Below are 22,705 nucleotides of genomic sequence, written 5' to 3'. Positions count from 1 at the left end.
AAATTCAAATCAAATCTTAATATTGTTTTGGCCACATGGTACTTTATAGATACAAACTGCAATATGAATTATTTGCTGACAAAATGTTTGTATCATTATTCAACTCCAAAACCCTCTTAATACCATACTGCTGTAGAGAAAATGCAGCTGAGCTTTTAATGGATGCAAAAAGAATGACCGTATTAGCCTTCCTCCACTACATGCCAATAAAGGTCAGAGTCAATTCGAAGGTTTAACTTAGCACCTTCAAACACAGTCAATAATCTACCTCCAGCCTACGTTTCTGAGCTTTTAAGCCAAAGTTCTCTTTAATTATTTTCTCTTGTATTGTAGTGTATTGTTGACATTTTGTAACCTCTTTTAGATAAATGCTAAATAACAAGCACACGGGTCTAAAACCACGCTAGCGGCTCTGTGAGGCTCTACTTTGGCACAGCAGTGCTTAGAGCTAAATGCTAACATGCTCACAATGATAATGTTTACCGTGGTAGTTTAGCGTGTTAGCATGCTACCATGAGCTAATTAGCACTTAACACAAAGTACAGCTGAGGCTGATGGGAATGTGATTAGTTTGCATGTACTCATAAACCAAGTAGGCCAGGGGTCTTCAACATTTTTTTAGGCCAAGGACCCCTTAACTGAAAGAGAGACAGAGCAGGGACCCCCTACTACATATATTGTATAAAATTAACTGGGCCTAGCCTTTACACATACCTTTTTAGTGCATAGAACACTAAGCTATTAAAATAATAATTGTCGGCATGATTTGAAATCATCTTTTGATTTTACAAATACATGTGGCACAGTAAACCCTTAGGATTAACTTTATATTTGAATGGCTACCTTAGTGACTACCTTACATAATAATATGTTGGATTCATGTTAAGACATTTGAATTTTTGAAAAAAACTTTCAAAAATTAACAATAATTTGGACCCCCACCTGCAGTGACTCTGAGGACCCCCTAGGGGTCCCGGACACCATGTTGAAGATCCCTGAAGAAGGCTATTGGACAAATTTAAATGTTTCCCTGACGATGGCACTAGATGAAAAGTGACTGCAATTCACCCTGAGGGGAATGTAAATTTCTGTACCAAATTCATTTCAATCCATTTGATACTTATATATATAGATCACATAAGTCATTACGATTCATCCTCTGGGGACCATGAATGTCGGTACAACATTTTGAGAGATTTTTCAGTCTGGGATAATGTAGTGACAGAGAAACCTACCAACCGGCATTGTCACCCATAAAGCCATGCTATTTATATGACTAATACAAATGATATGATATAATATATAAATCCAAATTGTAATTGTGAGCAGGTGGGTAAGACAGCATTCAGTGTTGCATTCAGATCCTTATACAATTTTATGTCCCAATTTAAATTTTACTGTAATATGTTTAGGCTAACCCTTTATTATCATTGGGGTCATTCTGTCTCAGCTTGTTATGGCTCCTTCCAATTTGTGTGAAATTGAGGGCCTCTGGGTTAAGAGGAGAATCTGCAATATTGCAGATAGTGGTTTAGAACGAGCTGTGGCAGGATATGCTAACTGCCAGCGCTGCCCCTCTTGGCCTGGGCAACACCACTGAGCACCACAGGGCCAATGACTTACAAATGCCCACGCTGTGTATGTTGTGACTGGACAAATGTAATCCTCCCTCGTCATCAGCTCACTGTCCCCTAGCATGAGGAAAACAAAGAAACATGAACACCACGCTGCCAAAAATCGAGCACTGCAGGCTGCTAGACAGCCAGGGCAAGATGACAGCGTAAAATCATTGCTACACATGTTCAGTGTTTCCCCCAGAAAAGTTGTTTAGACCGGTGGCAAGTGTCTTTATTTTTCGACGAGGGGCCGGCTGGGGCCAGTCACAGACTTATGGCAGCATTAATGTAGAGCCAAATAGTTTCTGTGATAACAGAATCATGAATGAAATCGCAAAACTGAGAATTTAAAAAAGACAGATTCCATAGGGCCCGACATTAAAGTGCTCATATTATGCTTTTTGGCTTTTTCCCTTTCCTTTATTGTTATATATCTTTTTTGTGCATGTTATAGGTTTACAAAGTGAAAAGCCCAAAGTCCACCCCAAAGCGAGTTACCATCTCCCACAGAAAACACTGTTCATGAACTGCTCAAAACAGCTCTGTTGTAGTCCAGCCTTTACTTCAGTGACAAACGCGCGTCATTTTGCGTCACTTTGTAACACACGTTATAATGCTCGCCTAGCTGCTAGTGTGGCACGCCCTTAAACCAAGCTAGTTAGAGAGGGGCCCGAAGAGTTCAGATAGTTGTATCGCCATGTCCAGGAGTCAGTGCAGAATTAAAACGTTACATATGAAAGACTAATTTGTTAACATTTAAATAATTTACCACTCTGAAACATCTTGCTCCAGTCTATGTTGCGAAGCTGGTTCGGGTTTTTCTGCCTGTGTTTCAAGATCAGACTCGGGTTCAAACATGTACGGCTGAGCCGAAGCCATGGTTACTGGCTGAAGCAGGTTTGTTTTGGATCACACTAGCTTGCTTGTCATGGCCCGCCCTACTCTACTTCTGACTGGCTAGTAGTCCATACCTAGATGCTGTGCATGTGCGACTCCCAAAAAAGATGGAAGAGAAGTGAGATGCCTCTCTCGGTAGCTAAAACGAAGAGCTCAACACACAGGGTGAAAAGAGGAGCTGCAGCAATGTTCAGTACAACTGAAGACTTTTTCGAAAATTAAATCATGTAAACTGATTCTGATGCAACCTCTAGTTACAATTATGAACCTAAAAATGAGCATAATATGAGGTCTTTAAGTCACTGCTAAAAGCTAACTGGAGATTTGAAAATATGACTACCCCTAATTTTCCAATCAAGCCACCCCACTGTAACTGTAGTTTAAAAAATGTCTGAAAAATACATTAAACAATAATTCCCAGTGGCTTAGGCCAGGTGGGGGGCAACTAACAATACCCTGCATGCTTGTTAAAGATTAGGATAAATCAATATAAGGACATAGCTTTTTAGATCCTGAAAGTTAAAGTGCATCAGGAGACTTTTGTGCTCTTTGTCTACGACCACAGTCACGCTGACTCAGTGAGTTCACTCGCGGGAGTTCATTAAGTTAGAGCCACTCCTGCCAAACTAACTTGCACACTGACTGTACTCTGAGGTGGCCATTACTTTCACACTGATTAGGAACTGGTGATTGTATCAGGACTGATTGGGGACGCACACATACACTGGCATTCCAATTACACCAAGTACCATCAAGCCAATGGTCAGAGTGTACTTCAGTCCATTTACATTAAACTGAGTTGTAGTAAATGAACAAATGATTGTTCTGTAAAAGTATTTATGTTGAGTATCGGTTTTAAAAGTCAAAGAAATCAAGAACATCACATTCGATAAACAACACAGAACATTGGATTTTAACTTTCTGTCAGCCCAGTTGGTCCAATTTGAAGCACATTGATTAATGCAGCCTTTATATAATGAAACACAACATATAGTCACAGTATACATTATGTGAATTTCAGTTTGTCACTAGATAGGTCAATATCAATTTTCTTTTTACATAGACACATTACATTTTGGACAGGGATCACTAACATCTGGTTATTAAAGCAGCATTACTCAGTATTTGTATATTAACAGTGGATAATGACTTGTGATGTGAAGTCACTGACTCTCCCCTCAGAGTGTTTTAGCATCTTTTAGCTCATTGTTTTGGTTTTATAGCCCACTATATTAGTGTTTTTATTCAATTTTACCGCTTTCATCATCCCTGTTTGCAGTTGCCGGCAGCAGTTTTCACAGATAAACCCACTGTTCACAACCTGCCCAGCACAAACCAGCAGACAGACAAAGTTAGCAACTGGCTAATGAACACAGTGAAGCATTTAGCAGCTAAAGAGCCAGATATTTCCCACTGGAGTGTGTGGAGAGACCAAAGCAGAGAGTGAGTTGCCTGAAGCACAACTTCAAATGAATGCTAATGTTGCTCCGAGTCTGCTGGATGTGAGGCAACTGTTTGCTAACAACAGTCAGTCATATTAACTCAATAGGCTGATAATATGTCAGTGTTGTGTTTACATCTTGTTGTGCTGCCCCCTAGTGGCTAAAGTAACACAAATTATGCAGATAAAAAATAATATAAAAATAAAAAAGATATGTACTGTGAGCCATTTTACGGCTGAAAAATAAACCTCACAGTGCTTTTTGGTGGACAAACTTTGTAATTAGGACATTTTTTTCACTTTATTATTTAATGGCATAATATACTGATAATACCAATAAATCTGCAATAAGTTAATACAGGCCAATATGTTGACCCAGACAATTTATTGGTCAGGTCTAAATGAAGTATACTGCATTGCAGCAGTCCTTGTAAACTTAATCATAAAGAACTCTTAAGTTATCTTATCATGTAACATTTAATAAATGCAGAATGTGACGAGAACTAGGCTTTATGTAATGTCAATGGATGAAATTACATTTGAGATTTTATACAACTTTACTTTAGTTTTTTTAATTAAAAGTTTTTTTTTAAAGCATTTACCTTGGTTTATTTGAAGTTACAGTATTTGCTAAAAACAAAAAGGCAGCTGATATTGTACCATATTTTATTCACACTTTGATAGTGCTTTGTTGCTCTGTTCATGTGTATTGCTGATACTTTGTTCCTTTAAAGCAATATTAGAACGAATATATGAATTCATACTAACAGAGCAACTGTTAGCCACCACTGTTGATAGTGAAAACAAGAGATAAGCATATTAATTTGTCTGATAATTCAGATAGAATTACAATGTCATTATTTTGAACAGAAACAGCCCTCAGTCAAAGTGAGCCACTAGACCTGACATTTTATGTTACGCTAATGTAAAGCCCAGACACTGACCATAAATATGGTGATTGCATACATAGTGATTTCTTTTTATATCCAAACGAGTTTTATATCAGGCTAATGCTATTGGTTTATAAATTATAAAATGTGCTGTGTCAGAGGCACCTTTTCATCTCCCATAAGTCATTCCCTATGCAGCTGTACATTGGTTTGCTGTCACAGATGAGAGGGCACAACAAACTCCCCGGTCTTGTTCCAGCTGCAGCAGACAATAGTGATTATTTACAGACAGAACGGACTGCTCAAGGGACAAAACTAATATATTTCTTAAATTAAAATTCTATGGTAGTTTTAAGGCTGCTGTTCGGCATTCTACTGCATGAGCACACCACTTTGAATCACAAAGAGGAGCATGACTCCCATTTTACCATTATCTCGACAATCAATCAGCCACACCACAAAGAAGTCAATGGGCCTTGACAATATGTACCTGTCAGATCATTGCCTCTAATGCATTAAGCTCTGATGCCTCTGATAGACAGCGACAGCTCCTCACACAACCAAGTGCTCCACTTTCTCAGATTTGACAGCCTTTTGTCCAGCCACCTGCTCGTGATTACTCAAATCAAAAATGCATAACCAATGGGAGTTATGGATGCATCTCTGCTGACAGGAAGGAAGCAAGACCAGTCTAAGGAACAACACATGACAAGCTATAACTGGCTGAAAAAATATACCTGTGATACAAAATAATTCTTTATAGACTGTGCTATTTTAAAACTTTTAATTCAGAACAAATGTTATTTCTTTCTCATATTCACATCTGTGCTTGCAAAGAAGACCCACAGTTACAAGGAAATTAATTTCTTGGGTGCATATTGCTTAAGCCTTGATGCGGGATATATTACATTAATATCTAATATTGTGGGACGCTGTCCTAGAAGTTTTTGTTTCCAGAGAAAGCTCCCAGGCTAATGGCATTGTATTAATGTGTATTGAAGTAATAAAAACATAATCCACTTCTTAGTCTGGTGGGTTTTCTTTTGAATATCCCACGATTCAATAGCTCTCACATTACAATAAACAGTGCAAATCTATTTTCTCCCTCCTCTTTCATGCAGAATAAAAATGTTCAGCAGTACAAACATTTACAGTAAACAGGGTGTGAACTACGGGGGAGCTCGGCTCCCCTTAATAAGACATGGGCTCCCCTGAAAACGTGATTTGTGAAATTTTGGGGGGTCTCTAAAAATATTGAGAATGTGTCATTTTGACGTGCAATTTCAGTTTTGTGTAATGTGATCATCGTGGATTAAAGCAAAAATATTCATTCATGCATGACGGCGATTTAAACCTAATTCACTGCAATAAAGATGACTATACATGCTATTCTTGTCATGAGCATCAAGGCGTGGCGGCGCTGCGGTGCAAATTCAACTCATGTTTAGTACATGTTAACTCAAAGATTCGTAGAAAGAATATAAATGTTGGAGGCCATTAATTGGCGCGCAAAGTCCTTGAAATCCATTCTGCAGTTAGCATCATATAGCCATGGCAAAAATAAATCAAGACAGTTTAATTCATTTTGGTTCTACTAAGAAATTGTGTAACGATGACGTTAATAGCACGACCAATTCACCTGCTGCAAGCCCTGTTAGCACACCTCCCGTGACAACGGCGGGTGACAACGCAAGAAGAAGCTGAAGAAATAATGTCCTCTCTGGCTGAAGATGGTGGTGGTAACAGCTCGTCAGAGGCCGGCCACGATCCTAACCCCTCTTGCTCTTCTCTCCTGTTAAATTGGAACAGCCAGCAGTGGAGAGACTGGAAGAGCCGATATACATGGCTTTTAAAATGTTAATTTGTCCAATACTTTGGTTTATGACCAAACGGCTCAGTTTTACTTTGTGTTTTGCACTAATTAGTCAATGTTAGCATGGTAACACTTGCTAAACGTAGAGGATGACCATGGCAAACATTGCCTGCTAAACATCAGCATGTTAGCATTGTTATTGTGAGCATGCTGACGTTGAAGTCTCACAGAACTGCTTGCAGGGCTGTAGACTCTTGTTTTAACTTCATTCACAAGACAAGTTTTTTAAATCAAGAGTTGTGCTGGATGCTGTATGGATAGCTGTCCACTGCTCCTAATACTTAGTATGGGTTAAATGCAGTAATTGAATTTCACTACATACTGAACTACATACTACAACTCTACTGTGTGTATGTGACGAATAGGAGTAAAGTTTCCTCTCCTTTTCCTTCTAAATTGAAATGTCCAGTGCAGCCTGAGTTCATGAACTAACGGTGCGTTTACATTAATAAAGTATGACTTTGAGATAGGGCTGCTTGATTATGGAAAAAATCGTGATCACGATTATTTTGGTCAATATTGAAATCACGATTATTTAACACGATTACTCAGTGAATTTTGGAAAATCAACAGTGAAAACACCTTGAACTGTGAAATTTCCCTTAATACTTCGCGTTTTACGTTTTTATTTCATTCAGACAGACAAAATAAGAATTTACTTGCAAAACGTAATGCGCGAAATAATCGTTTTTTCTCGATTATTCTGTTTTTGTGATCGTTAGCAGCCAACTTCGTAATCACGATTAAAAATTGGATTAATGGCACAGCCCTACTTTGAGACAGCCTGCAGTCTGACACGAGCTGGTGGTCTCTGGTGTTTTGCCTCTGTTGCACCACACCTAGTCGACTGGAGCGCACACAGTCTGGCTGTGAACTACCCGACAGATTTATGAGGTGGGAGTCCTCTGTTCGGACACAACTATCCACTGATGAGAGAATGCACAAACACTGCATCAGCATGTTTGTCAATTATTAAAATGACCCCCCTCCTCAGGCGCACACACACACACACACACACACACACGCACGCACCCACACACACAGACACACACACACACACAAACACATTCACAACCCCTCCCTTTAAAGCTTTTAAACAGATTTCCTCCATTCACCTTTCCTAATCATGAAATTTGATTAAATTGAATGTGAGATCATGGCAGTTATAAAGAGCTAATTAACACGTGGCAGATGTGCTTTGTGGGAATATTATAGGATATTATACTGATGATGTATGAATTTATGAGGGCAAAACCCCCTTTTTTTGACTCAGTTATTGAAAAGCTACAAGGTATGCTTCCCACGCACGCTTTAAGTATAATTAGCATGAAAAAGCAGTACAAGGGATTTAAATGAGAGTCCACCTACTCAGTGTGTATCATAAAACTGTCATTAAACAAACAAAGCTGCACAATTTGACACACAAACAAATGGCACTAAACATTTGTGATGGTTGGTAATTACACAGATGAGAAGTCCAAACCCATCTTAACACCGTGCTGCCACTGTGATTCTCTTTTCCTTTCTCCCTGCATGAAGAGAACTGCAGAAAACACCCAAGCTACGCCAAAATTGGATTTGAGAGAAAGGAAAAATCTGCCTCTTTTTATCAGTGTCCTCCCTCACAAATCTAAAAAGTGCACCACAGTGCGCTCAAAGCGTAGCTGAAAGATAGCCTTGATAAGAATTCCACCAAGCCAGGGATTTCTTCTGTTCTCTTCATGTTCTCTGATCCCTGAATAAACGCCATAACCCAGCGAACGCCAACAAACCAGCAAAGTGACTTACGTTATGGGCCTTAACCAATGGAAGCTCACTTAAGACAGACCTCATTTAAATCGTAATGACCATATGCTTCCTATACTACGAGTACAATTGATGAGCTGTTAAAGGTTTGCAACAGAATTCAGGATTAGTAGGTCTTGGTGAGATTTCCTGGAATCATCCAGTGTGATAAAACACTATGACGAGAAGCAAAGTCAAAATGAAAACGTCCACCGCAATGAAATCATCATGCAATCATGAAATCAGGCCACGTAGTTGTCTTTAATTTAACAAAAAAAAAAAAAGTCCAGCTTCAATTTGATATCATACAACCTAAACCAAAGAGACCCAGACATTTGGCGGTATGCAAACAAAGACATTCTACATCCATTTTAAGTCGCAAAGCATGAAGAGAAACAGCATGAGTACCGTGTGCTCTTTCAGCTGGAAGTTAAATTGTTTTTACATGGCTGAGATTTTAAACTGAATTTACATATCATACAGATAAGTCCATTGATTGGAGTCACATTTTCCCTTTCCAGTGAAAATAAACTGTTTTCTGTGCATGCAGTATGTCTCCCCTCTCTCTCATTTCTTGGCCCTTGCTTGCTCAAGGACATGAGTTGCGAGGCTTAAACGAGTGCCAGGGGCAAGAGAAGAGGAGCTGGACGCGTGCCACCACAGCACTGGGGCACAGGACCACAGCAGTGGATCTTTCTAAAGGACAATGACAGATAAAAAAAAAAAAAAACTCTTCTGAGAAAGAGCCTAAGAATCTCTGCTGGGTTAACAAAATGTTGGTGTTCCAAAAATCCTACAGGACAAGCCCAATCACTTTACAGGGATATAAACGCATGAGGACAGACACATAGCGGGGACAAGAGACGGCACAGGCTGTGTGCTTAGTACTTAAAGATGTAGACTGAAGGCTATCCTTGCTTGATCCCCTTTTGGATCTTGTTAAGCTCAAGGATGAGATGAAGGGAGGGAAGATTGGGTATTGCACTCCGAGCGAGGTGTCTCACCGGAACACAATTCAATTAATAGACAACAGGACAGACTTTTAAAAATATAAGGGCCAGTTCTCTGAAAACAGAAAAAGACCTTTAGTCTTTATCTTTGTCATGATGACTTTTTATTCAACGTGTTTTTAAGCATTATTTTAAGTGTAGTAACTCCCTGCCCTTATAGCATTTCTGCTTTCCCAAACAAAGGGCATAGTCACAGTCACACCAGAAGGTTCCCCCCCCCTAATTATGGCTTCATTATGCGGTGCAAGCATTTTTCCAGCATGGATTTGATCATCTCATTTCCTGGAGTGTGTTATCAATTTCCATCACTATATTCACAGTGAGAAGCTGTGTCCTGCAGCTTTATGACACACAATGCTCAATTAGGATCGTACTGTGTGTATGGTTACTGAGACGGCCTTGGCATATGGCAAACATCATTACCGTGCACTTCAAGACAGTGAGTCAGCACTCACAACAGAGGCGCTGTCAAACAAGAGTCATCCTCTGGAGCTGTGAGAGAGAAGCATAATCAAGGTGTACGTGCACAGCAGATGTGTGATATGCAGTTTGAGAATGTTTAGCATTAAGTTTTTGGAAATGCGTGACCTGTAAATTCAGCGTAGGTGTTTTTTTGTATTTTGACTATAACTGATTTTACATGCATATAATGATGCTGATTCAGCAAACAAGGTACAGCCACTAAGAGAGATGTGTTTCATTGCAGTTGGTATTACATTAAATTGAATATTTGCAGCTGCAAAGCTGAACAAATCTTTTTTTCTAAACTTAAAGTCACAATGTGTAAAGTTCTATTGGTTTGATAAGAAAGAAAGCAGCTAATGCCAGGTATTATCCAGAGAAAATATTCACAATAGTGGACCGGATAGATTTTTCAAATAGCATTTTATGTTAAACCCTTTTCCCACAAAACAGAAGGGATTCATTAGCTAGACCACCAGCTGCTCCAGATCTGTACATTCTGGCTGCAAGGCAGCCAAAGTAAATGCTGCTCTCCTCCTTATGGCACTATACCACTGATGCAATGGCATGTGCACATTTACATTATCGTTGTTTTAGCAAGAAGTCAGATAGACAGAGAAAAAGTCAAAGAGGCAAAGAGAAAGAGAACGAAAGATGAATAGATTGTCACTGTTTATGTCATGTTGTGATCTGAGCCATTATGATGTCTCCCCACTGCAGGTTTATGTAACTTCACCCATAAAATAATTATTGTCTGTGAGATGAATTTTGATTAACAAACCTGACAAGTCGAGAGGTAATAAAGAGAACCCCTGTCATATTGAAATATGCATGAGATACATGTTAGTTAAGGCCAGAGCTGTTTTGAGCATGTTGTAGGTGCGGTGTTTTCTTCATAATGTATAACTGAACAGATATGAACTCTCCTTGTTGTCATAGTGTATAACGTAATTAGAAATCTGTGTCTTAGGTGGGATTTGTCCCTGTCGTGAACTCCTGTGTTGTCCTGTGTTGTCTTGTGTTGGCCACAAAATACTTCTTCATGTCTGGCTGCATGTTCTTTATAAGAAAAACACATTTCCTCAGTTAAAACAGTGGACTATAGAAGACAAATAGGCTGACATTGTGCTTACCTCCAAAAAGTAACACCGCCGACTGAAGCGCAAGGATATGCAACATGTTTCTTTGAGTCATTAGGCAAAGAAGAATCCCCACAAAAATTATAAATTATATGGAAGCCGAAATGGCTTAATTCGAAGAAAAAAATCCTACTTGCAGTATCGTTAGTAAAACATGAAAAAGCATCTTTTGTGGTGAAATTGTCATTGCCTCATCCAGTCATTTGGAAATGCTAAAAGGGCACAGCGCGTGTGAAAAACAAATCTAAAAGCCTCTTCACTTGTGTCTTGTCTACTTGTTTTAGTCTGAAATTTCCAAGAACTGAAGAGAATGAACTTGCGCGCAGCTTTGCATCACTCTTTGAAGCATTTTTGGAAGAGGAAGATGCTTAGACGCCTGATAGAATGCTTAAACCCAAGGTGGAACATCTATTGTGATACATCTTCCAAATGCTTCTCAGTAAGCTCCAAAACAATGTTCTCCAAAAAATGTTCTCAGTTGGTCAGTTTATCTGCTCTGTATCCCTCGCATTACCAGGCACCTGAAGTTGGCTACTATGCAGTGCGTAAAGTCCGACACTTGGGGACGAATAGAAGCAGTTCCCGTCTGGCGTCATGCATGGTATAATCTAAGTAAAGAAATTCAAATTGCAACATAGGTCAGCGTATATCCACACCAAGGCAAGTCCTGAGCGCAACTCCAGCAGCCACGCAGCAGTCACAGCAGCGCGCGCAGAGCTCTGATCCCGGAGCCAAATGTTGCAGCTGTCGCTTCTAATTACACTTTAGCACCAAGTGGCTCAAATAGGCTATTAGGCGAAAGTCCAGTTTCAAGCCTTCGCCCCTCGATGTTTACGTAGACAGGCAATAGGCTGCAGTTTCAGTGGAGCTTACGCACTGTCAGCCGTCCAATGCGCTTCGAGAGAGGAGAAGAAAGCATGTAGCAGTGACAATAAGCTGGCGCTGGCACACATCGGGAGGCGTGTGGCGTTCCAGCAACGCATCATCCTTCACAGGTAGTGGTGAGCATACACATAAATATTTATATTAAACACTTTTGACCAACTGAATTCACATTCAAACCAAAGGCATCTCCATTAAAGCGTATCTTCAGATAGGACGCGTTTGTACCAAAGCCATATCTGCCTCCTTACTGAATTCCTTTCACACTTTCTCACCGACAACGGTGCCCTCTGTGGACAAGAAGACTGACTTTAAAAGTTGTTATCGAACATGTCCGATTGATTGCATGATTGCGCCACTCGGCAGGCACTAGTGACCCCGTGTGGCATGGCAAATGAACTGAACAGAGCTGCTCAGGTGTGAAGGTGGAGGACAGAAGGCAACAGACACTTAACACATGCACTCCATAAAGATCCAATTAGAAACCAGTGATTAAAGTGACTGATGAAAGCATGACACTGATGACGTCTCTCTGCCATGTTATCCTGAGAGAGATGCAGTCAGTCACTACAGTGTGTTAAGTTATGGCTGCCGTGCTGGACAGTGAGTTTCTAGTGTCTTTGTTGCATTTTGACTCATTTCATTCATGTTTTCCATACCTCATTCCTATTCAGATGATAGACACATGCTCTTTCCCAGCATGCATCTTGAATAGTATGTGTAAAACAGCCTTCTAATATGTTCTAGCAGAGTATTACAAGCTCTGTATGGTAATGTTGTCCAACAACATATTATAGGTAATACTGCCATCAGCAAATATGGCTCTACATCATACATGACTTTCAGTGGTGGAATGTAACTAAGTACATTTACTCAAGTACTGAACTTAAGTACAAATTTGAGGGGCTTGTACTTTACTTGAGTCTTTTCTTTTCATGCCACTTTCTACTTCTACTCCGCTACATTTCAGAGAGAAATATTGTACTTTTTACTCCACTACATTCATCTGACAACTCTAGTTACTAGTTACTTTACAGATTAAGATTTTTGCAAACAAAACACATCTAGTTTATAAAATGCAATGTTTTATTATAAATTAAACTTCCCAACAATGTAATGGCCTACACTTGATTGAAATGATTAGCCAATTAAACAGTTGATTGACAGAACTGTTTGGATCGTGTCCAGTTATTAAAATGTGAGGATTTTTCTGCATTGAGTACTTTTAATACTTTAAGTACATTTTCATGATGATACTTACATACATTTACTTAAGTAACATTTTCAATGCAGGATTTGCACTTGTAACAGACAGTGTGGTATTAGTACTTTTGCTTAAGTAAAGGATCTGAATACTTCTTCCACCACTGATGACTTTATATAGCGTCTATGGTTGTGTAGCTATAGTTTGAAAGAATTTTTTGGGTCTCCACAATGTAATTGTTGTCGCCGATGAATTAAAACAATGTCAGCCCAGAAAATGAAATACAGTTTATTACTGTAATCTGGTTATTGATTAAACCGTGAGCCAGATTTAATTTTATTTTATTTTATTTTTTCTGTGCAGGCCAGATGGTGTTGTGAAAGAACGATACGGACGCTAGATACAGAAATATCCGATGAGTCACCCACCAGTCTAATCATTCTTTTCATGAGGATTTGTTTCATTGCTCTGCTTGCCTGCCATGCTGTGATCACTTCACTGTACGGCGAGGATCTAACATCAGGTCGGTGTTGTAAAGAAAGATGCTCATGCCGTTTTAAGATGTAATTAATGTATCAATAATGTCAGTATGATTTCACAAAGGAAAGCCATGTTTAGTTTTTTTTAATCAAAAATGAATCACACACCAAGGCGACAATTACTAACCATTTTAAACTGAAATTGTATGTGAACAATGTTTGTTGTGAATATGTTACATTCCATTCTGTGAAAACTCTGAACAAATCATCTCTCTATTTTAATTTGTATATCATACATTTGTTTCATAAATTGTTACACTGTTTTCCTTCCTGAAGATGTATCTGCGTGAACCTACCTTGAACCAATCCTCCTTTCTTATCTATCTACTGTACTCGCACATCATCGAAGTGAATGGAGCGATTAATAGAAAATGTATATATTCTTGTGTGTGTCATTAAACCTCTAGAACATGGTGAACTGAACACTGCTTTGTGTCATTTTGTTCCCCGAGCACTCGTAACTGCTTTCAGAATCAACTTACACAGGTCAAGCCAGCAGATGATAGAAAACAAACCACAAATCAATCATGATCGGATTGTTTTCTTACAATGCTATAGTACTTTATGTGGTACACCACGCACTGCTTACAGCAAAAAAAAATTATTTGATATATTTTAGTTATATGCACATGGATTTGTGTACTGTAGCTTCAGGGCCCTACTTAAAACTCATCTCACATGCTGTCAGTCAGTTTATCACAACTGTCAAGCTCGACTAAAGCACATCAGCGAAGCAAGTTGTGGCCTAAAAGTGGTATCACAACCTATACTTTGACTCTGTATGCAGCCGTTACATCTAAAAACGCCTGTCAAGCAGAGAAAAGGAAATCACACGAATAGAGTGTGTGGGTACTACTCCCATTAGTTTTTTAAAGGTAAGAGTGAGTTTAAAATCTCTCTCTCTGACCACTAAATCATAGTTACAGCCACTGCATTTGTCCTAAAATTAAGGCATCCTTTCTACTGCATTTTCTCAAGGAGCCATGTATTGCTTCCTCCTAAGTGTGTGCAATTTGATCGTGGAAACAAATCCACTCTAGTACATCTGCAAAAAGCATTAGAGGTGGTGTAGAGGTAGAGCAGTCATTTCGCTAGCTGTAATGGTGGGCTGGAACATCACTCACACAAAGGCTGGTAGCTGTCCAAAAGTATCCCGTTTAAGCCTGACACTCAAACAAATCCCCTGACGCCCACGCTACGCTGAGGTCCATTCAACAGCTGGAAATCAGAGACAGCACCAGACGGGGTTGGGACTTGGGTTACATCGTCTGTAGCTGCAAGTCATTAAAAAAAAAAAAATAGCCAAAGCCCTCTCAGTCCTACACATGGTAAATCCATCCATCCAATCCATTTCCTTTGCTTCTGTGAAACACTCACACACCATCCATCTCCCTTCTTAAGATGGTAAGACACATTATTTGGACAAAATGGGAGTTTTACAAAACAGGTAGAGCAGTTGTAGGTAGAATTTGAAGAGATGTCTAGGAGGCAAAAATACAAGCGACTGTCTTGACACGTGTGATATTCAGATATGCAGACCTCTCCGAGGTCTGGTTGGAAGGCTTTGATGTTTGGAGAAAGGCCTCGAGTCTTTGATGTCTTGAAAAAGACCGGGAAGCTTTCATACCTTGAAAATAGACCGAAGACTGAAATGTCAGACACTCACATGTGTCATACTACAACATATTTGAACATTCAACATGCATTTACACTTTCAGACACCGATCATCAGATTTTACTTTGGAATGTTCAGCAGTATAGATTCCTGCAAGGGCACAGGTTTTCTGTCAAGAATACTAAAAACAAATTCCGGTTTGTATATTGTGGGGTATTCAGATATTAAGAATACCATATGGGTGAGTAGAAACACACTAGAGGCTGTGTTTTTGAACTTTACCATTGTCACACAGTGACATTCAGTGGGCCCCTGGGGTAAACACTTTCCTATCCTCTATATTATACGTAATGAATGGTCCCTTGTGTCTTCTTCTGGGTGGTATCCTTCATCTATGACCTTAACCAGCCTCTGAGGCTTGTCCTTCAGTCAGTTGGTAGACAGGAGGCCCCAAATTCATCACCACCTTTCATTCTCCTCCCCTGGCCTATCTGATCTATGATAGCATTAATAATAACCGCTGCAGAATGCCCTGTCGCCCTCTGTGCCTTGCCCACTCTCGGCTTGCGCAGATTACAACCAGCCATTCACAGCCCATTAAAACTGTATTTACTTATCAGCCTCTCTGGGGCTGTCGCTCTGTTTTCAAGACTGATGCCCAGAGGGAAGGCAAAGAGTGACCTTCCAATAGCCCACAGTGATGTTAGTCACTAGTCCCATATGATTTGTACTTTTATTTTTGCTGCCTAAACTCTACCGAAAGCAATGTTAGGCCCTTTCCATAAGAAGACGTTAGCACTTTAATTACTCTGTAAATACAATGAGACAAGAAGTGTGTTTCTTTTAAGTGTCTATAATCAAAATGTTTCTGTTAAAGGAATGGTTAGACATTTGGGGAATTTCCAATATTTTCTTTCTGGGGGGGGTGGGGGGGGGGCAGCTAACTTGGCTCTGTAAAGCTGTAAGAAAAAATCCACCTACCAGCACCTCCAAAGTTTATTAATTAACACGTCAGTTTTGAGCGGGGAATGTGCAACCCTATTTATTACCTGGGAGCAGTAACTTCCTGGAGTCTCAATTAGTTGCCTGGCTGCCCACAATGTAAAAATATTCCTTTAAATGGATCCTATGACTACTGCTATTACTACTCATAGTGATGAACCCACAGCTCCACAGAGCTTTTTTGTGGTTTCGGCTCATTGTTCTGGTTTCCGGCCCGTTTGGTTCAGTCTCATTGCTCTTGTATACCCTTTTTCAATCAACAAGAACCTAGTTCTAGTCCTGGTGCTGTTTCACAGTTGGTTCAACTTTTGATCCTTCTCAGAATCAGTTTGCTTTTCCTAGAGAGCCACATTACACAGGGTCGTTTCTTCAATAGAGGAAGCTGCAGTTTCAGGACCGCAATTCTACGGCTGAAATTCTACGACCGCAATTCTATGACCGCAATTCTACCACCCCAGTTACCAATCGAAACTGGCATAGGCCTACTGCCTCAACACTTAAATTGACAGCTAGCTGGCTATGTAGGGTTAGGGTTCAGTAATTACATTATAGCATCTACCCATAAAACTAGGATCCTAGGAATGCGGTCCTGAAACTTCAGCTTCCTCTATTGCAGGAACATGCTACTCGTTTTTGGCCGTAGACAGCAGTTTTCAGGAAAAAAAACTGACTGTGTGTATGCTACACAAGCAACGTAAGCGATTAGCTCGTGAACATTTAGAAGAGGCAGATATTTTTCTCAGGACTTGGAGGAGACCAGAAACAGAGCTAAAAGAAGAATGCACATTCATACATTATATTCTCTCAGTGGCCAGAAACATAAGTCCAAATGAATGCTAATGTTGCTGCATATCTTGATGCGTAAATAGGCAAATGTTTGCCATATCAGTGTTTTCGACTGCCCACATGGCCAAAAATGACCTTACTCCATGTTTAATGAAATGTTGAATGTTGACAAATCCCACCACCTCTGCAATTTACAGATATTTATTTGACATATTACCATGCTGAAAAACTTAAAAGATGAGATCAAGCTATAGTGACCACCACACTATTAGTATTTCAGTGCATTACACAAAGTATGTTAGCCAGAGCAAAGAGTTTCCTATAGTTGTGTTTGGGTTTGACTGCTTATGTGCCATTATATTTGACTGACAGTTGAGCAATCGTGATAGCATAAATGGGACAAGGTGAACTCTCCTCAGTCTTCCTTCCACAGACATTTATTTCTTATCAGCCAGAATGTGTCATGGTCTACTTTGGGTGTGCTTAACTTCCCCTGACCTTTAAAAGGGCTGATTATTTCCATCCACAATCTTCACTCGGCAATACGCTGCCAGCACAAAAGGACATTAGGCCCAGACTCGCTGTTCTGATAATTCAGGGCTCTCAGTATGGAACTGAGGGAACCCAAACCACAATGCAACGCCACTCTATTATCATTTCACTGCCTCCACCTTCACCTTCACGACTATTCTATCACCTTTCACCTCAGCGTGTGCAGCTTTTTCTGCAGCGGAAGAGTTCTCTGTGTGTTCCATTTTATTACATCTTAAAAGTACTTTTGTGTCCACTGTAATTAACTTCTCCTTTATGCATCACCCTCCCGGGACAAACTACACAGCTTTGCATAGCCCAGAATACTTTGTAGCTGTGTAAATCTCCTTGGTGTTGGGAGTGCCTCCAGCTCCCCTGACAGCACTATTTGATGGAAATCAAGGGAATCTCAAAGGGCACCAACAGGTCTAAATATTTAATAGATTCTTATTTTACTTGTGGTAATCTCGTAATCAGAGGTTCGAGGGGGTTACATCTATCACCCAGGGAACAAATGAAAGTCTTATTGTGTCCTACTCCCTTTCACCTCAGGAGGAAATGTGAACCAGATAAATGATGGTCTTGTTTCAAGAGAGGCTCAATCTATTGCCAACGATTTGTGGCCAACAAAGTAATTTCGATACCGTTCTTTGTATTGATAGATGAGGCCTGAATTTGATAAAGAGACACTTTATGTGTGAGGGGTATAGGAACGGAACTGCAGTTATCTTCCCTCTTTTTCCCCTTCTTTGCTTCCATCCTACCAATCTGGCTCAAAATTAGACAGAAGGAAAAGGACAAACAGCACAATGTAATATTTTTGACAAAGCTTTGCTTTTAACTACAACCATTACTCTCTGGTACCTATGATATCCCTGTGAGTTTCATTACATATATTGAGAGAGGTTAAATAACTGTATCAATGTGAAATGTTTGTGACTTTGTGAGTTGTTGAATTTCATGTTATCGCTGAACGCTAAGCTTTAACAGAGGACCGAAAAACTATAAGTATACCTGCTCAGTAGTTCAGGTCACGGCAACTTGTGCATTTACTCCATTTCCACAGGGAGAATAAAAATAACAGTGGCTTAGAGGAATTTTGTAAAAGCCGTTACAGACCATACATTATGATGACCAAGGGTACTTTTTTTTTCAAGGCTAAACACTGGATGTGTGTTGCCACCTACTGTTACTGTTATCTGACAAGAAACAGTGCTCCTGTGTACCCACATGGTGGCAAAGGTACAAATTAATTTCAGAGTGGGAAAAAAAAGAGATTGCATGTTTCACCCGGGGGATGCCTGACAGGTGTGTGCATAAAGACTTAAGAACTAAATGCTGGCAGATTTGTAAAAGGAGCGGTAAAGGACATTATTCATGAGCACATGGCTCGAAAAAATCGAGGGTAAATTGAGCCTGTTTCGAAAGTAGCAAAATAGCTTTCAGCCACATTAGAGGGATTCTGAGCAGGCTGCCATCCGTTCAGGGAGCAATGCTTTATCGATCGGGTGACTTGGATGTGAAAACAATAACGGTCTTAAAAGTGACAAAATTTGAATTAATCAAACTTGGATTAAACCACTGCATTCTGTTTTCCACTTCAGAGGAGAAGCTTTCAGTATGGCAAACATATTGTCCCAGTGCAGTTTGTTTGCATTGCCCATGTATATATTTACATGATGGCTTTGCCTTCATGCATGTGCTGTATAATAACAGCTGTGTAACATTGATTCCAAGCTCAGAGACCCACTGTGTTGGACTGTGATGCACTGCTGCCACCTAAAGACAGAATTTGAATCAACCATTGTTTAGCAATCATTCAGCATACTGTACTTACTGTACCTACATAACACACACAACTGCAGTCATTAAAATGATTTCTATCATGTTTATTTATTACATGTCTAACATCATTTTATGCAATGGAATATCTGTTTTGCATGCCTTATTAGTACAGTGTAGGTACCAAGGGCGTAATTTTAGGTTTAACATTGAGATTTCCACTTTTGAGCAAAATTGAAATTTTGAAAGTCAAACCCTTCATTTTCTGCATTCTGGTAAATTTACTGTATCTGCATCAATTTATGGTGCAAATGTCTTTATTTATGAAAGGGAAATTATAATAGGTTTTTGGGGTGGGTTCCACTAGCCAGTTTTGATTATTGGAGGGGTTGTGACTCCACCCCCCTGTAAATTACGTCTATGGTAGGTACAGTATGGGTACGTCCCGTAGCATCAGCGGAAATCATCAGAGGAGAGAGGCAACGAGCAAATGTGTTTTAGAGGGATGAGACATCCTTTCCTCTGAAGCGTCACATGAATTTGTCAGCTGTTTGGGCGGAGTTAGCAACTCCTTCAGCTGCACGGCTTCCGGGAAGGCTGCTCTCGGGTATCCTCGGCTATAGCTCCTCGATGATCACTCCTCGATGCTCGCTCCTCGGTGCAGAAATAAGAGCTTTGAGACGGCCTTCACCGAGGAGGGACAGAAAAACTTCCGGTTCAGCCGACGACCGAGGAGTCGAGGAGCTATCAAATAAGGGTGATGAGATTCAGCCTATGAGTGGCATGTAAAGTGCTGCCATCAGGAACTGCATATTTCCTTGTTACTGAACGTCCCTTTGTTGATGTCAGTTAAAAAGCGTCACTTGGTTTGGCAGCATTTATCCCCAAGCTCAAACCCCATTATCTTAACATTCCGTATGTGACACATCCTCTGTGTTTTTATACAATTCACCATTTAAATAAAAAGCATTTCATTTATTTTACTGGTGGTCATGTTGTCAGTTTAACTAATGTGTCTTCCTCAGAAAAAACAAACATCTGCAGTACTTTCTAAAGCACAATAAAGTATGTCAGCAACATTTGTTGTGTAAAAATACAGTGTCATTCACATATGCTGTGTTTAAAATCAGACTCACGGATGTGTTAAAAATGACATCTTCTGTAAGGGAGCACTCGTCAACGGCTCTCAGAGGGAGCCATCTGTCACCAAAGCCAGACACGGCAAGGGTTTGTTTGCTAAACAGGACAAAGGCGACTGTTACCAACCAGATGCTGTCAGCATAATGGAGTAGTTGTCAAAAGAAAATCTGAAAGCACGCTGTCTTGGACTAATGTGCCATATGGACAAGGTAGAGTACTTTAAAGAAGGGTTTGTGTTGGTGGTAAAATATTTGGTCACATTTTGTCAGTAAAGGCATCAAACTAAAAATGCCAAATGATAATCAACAACTTGATCTCTTGTTCACAGTTTACAATTGGGAAGTCTGTATAGAAGGGAATGCTTTTTAACCCTTGTGTGTTGTTCGGGTCTGTGGGACCCGTTTTCAATGTTTGCTAAAAGAAAAATGATGCTGATGATTTATTATTTCTTCTAACTCAAACTCACTGGCCTTGGCTTATTTTCTGTGAAGAACATAAAAAATAACTTTTTTTCAATGACTGCACACGGTACACCCCCCCTACACATAACTACATATGAGGTGTTCGGGTCTACTGGACCCGAGTGTATTTAATTATAGGTGCTATGAAACTATGTTGTCTTTCTGCACCTGCTATTCCCACACAAAGTTACAAAAGTGTTACATTTCAAGCACTTTCACCTGTTCTGATTAAGTTCTAAGAAATAAGCACCAATAATGATCAAAAATCTTGTTTCTATTTTTTATTCTAAATTGAATTTCCTTGTTTTCTCACAAAAAAACAAAAAAGATCATATGATCAGAAATGTGATCTCACAGGGGTAAATGGCAAATATGAACCATACATGATGTATATAATTGGTAATTGAGCTAAAGTAAACATCTGTTAAATATTTTTACATAAATTGTTATGGCTGTATTGATTTAAAAGCCTAATAATGTGGTGGGTCCACCAGACCCGGGAACATTGGCTGTGTAAAAAAAATATGAACACCACACAAGGGTTAAAACCTGTTCTGTTTCCTGAATAAACCTTTGTAATTAGCCAAGCTTATCATCACATTTTTAATGGTAGCTGACAATACAGTATGCCTCAGGTCCAACAGCTATCTGCCAGATGCTGTTGAATTTTTCATGTCATATATTGCTGATATTGCTGTAAGCCCCACAGGTGAACACCATAGTTTTACGACACACAAACAACCCACAGCAACTTCTAGTACTACTGAGTAAATATTCATATTATTGAGACATATAAGTCCTACAAGGTAATTGTTATAATATTTTTTCACTGAATGTGTTCATCTTGTACAAATACAAACAGTGGTTACTGGACAATCAAACATCCTTTCATAATCTGTAGTGGTTATGTTATTGTTTTACTATTTGTCTGTGTGCTTATTGCTGTGCTTATGTCTGTACTTATGTGCTTTTATTGTGCTTATGTGCTTTTGTACATTTTCCATCAGCCTACCAGGGGCTGCAGATGAAAATTGGCTTGTATGGCTAAATCTCGTACATTTACATCATGGACTCAAGTGCTCATGTTAATTAATGTGCATTTTTCTCTTCTTGAATAAAAAATAAACATTAAAAAGAAAATGAAAAACTACTGACATTCTGGTGTGCTCAAAGGTTGATAAGCAAACTGTTCAAAAGAAAGGAAAAAAAACATATGCTTCCCAATACCTGTCATTGTTTATTGAAAACTGGAGTAATACCTCAAATGTCTTCCTCATGTATTTGTGATTCTCTTTTTAAGCTGAGCTACACTTTTTTTTTCCCCCAACGCCAAACACGGTTGGGTGTTGCCACCTAATGTTACTGTTGTCTGACAAGAAACGGTATGCTCTTGTGCAGGGACGGACTGGGGTTATAAAACAGCCCTGGAATTTCTGCCAAATAGGCCCATCATCCGGCCATTCGCCCCTAGCCGTGCGCGACCAGGATGTCCTGAAACTATGACAAGACAAGGCATTCACAGCAAGTAACATCTCAAAACCAATGATGCTAATTGGGGTTGTGTTTATTAATGAATCCTCAGCCTTCAAATAAAAACAAAAAATGTACAATGTCATTGTCATTACATCTGCATTGAAAATAAAATACAAA

At 39.6% G+C, this 22,705-nt stretch overlaps 1 protein-coding gene across 1 annotated transcript in view; it reads right to left on the bottom strand.

Moving 5' to 3' along the window:
- The window catches only part of si:dkeyp-14d3.1 (transmembrane protein 132C), a 184,424-nt gene extending 172,388 nt beyond the window's left edge, over nt 1–12,036 (bottom strand). Inside the window, exon 1 of the mRNA XM_031300701.2 lies at nt 11,108–12,036. Coding sequence (XP_031156561.2) covers nt 11,108–11,168 — 61 coding nt within the window. The 5' untranslated portion in view covers nt 11,169–12,036. The remainder of the gene's footprint in view (nt 1–11,107) is intronic.
- Between the last annotated feature and the right edge of the window lie 10,669 nt (nt 12,037–22,705).

This window comes from Sander lucioperca, chromosome 2 (assembly GCF_008315115.2).
Source record: "Sander lucioperca isolate FBNREF2018 chromosome 2, SLUC_FBN_1.2, whole genome shotgun sequence".
Taxonomy (NCBI): Eukaryota; Metazoa; Chordata; class Actinopteri; order Perciformes; family Percidae; genus Sander; species Sander lucioperca.
Note: the sequence above shows the minus strand (reverse complement) of the source record. Positions and strands in the feature narration are given on the sequence as shown.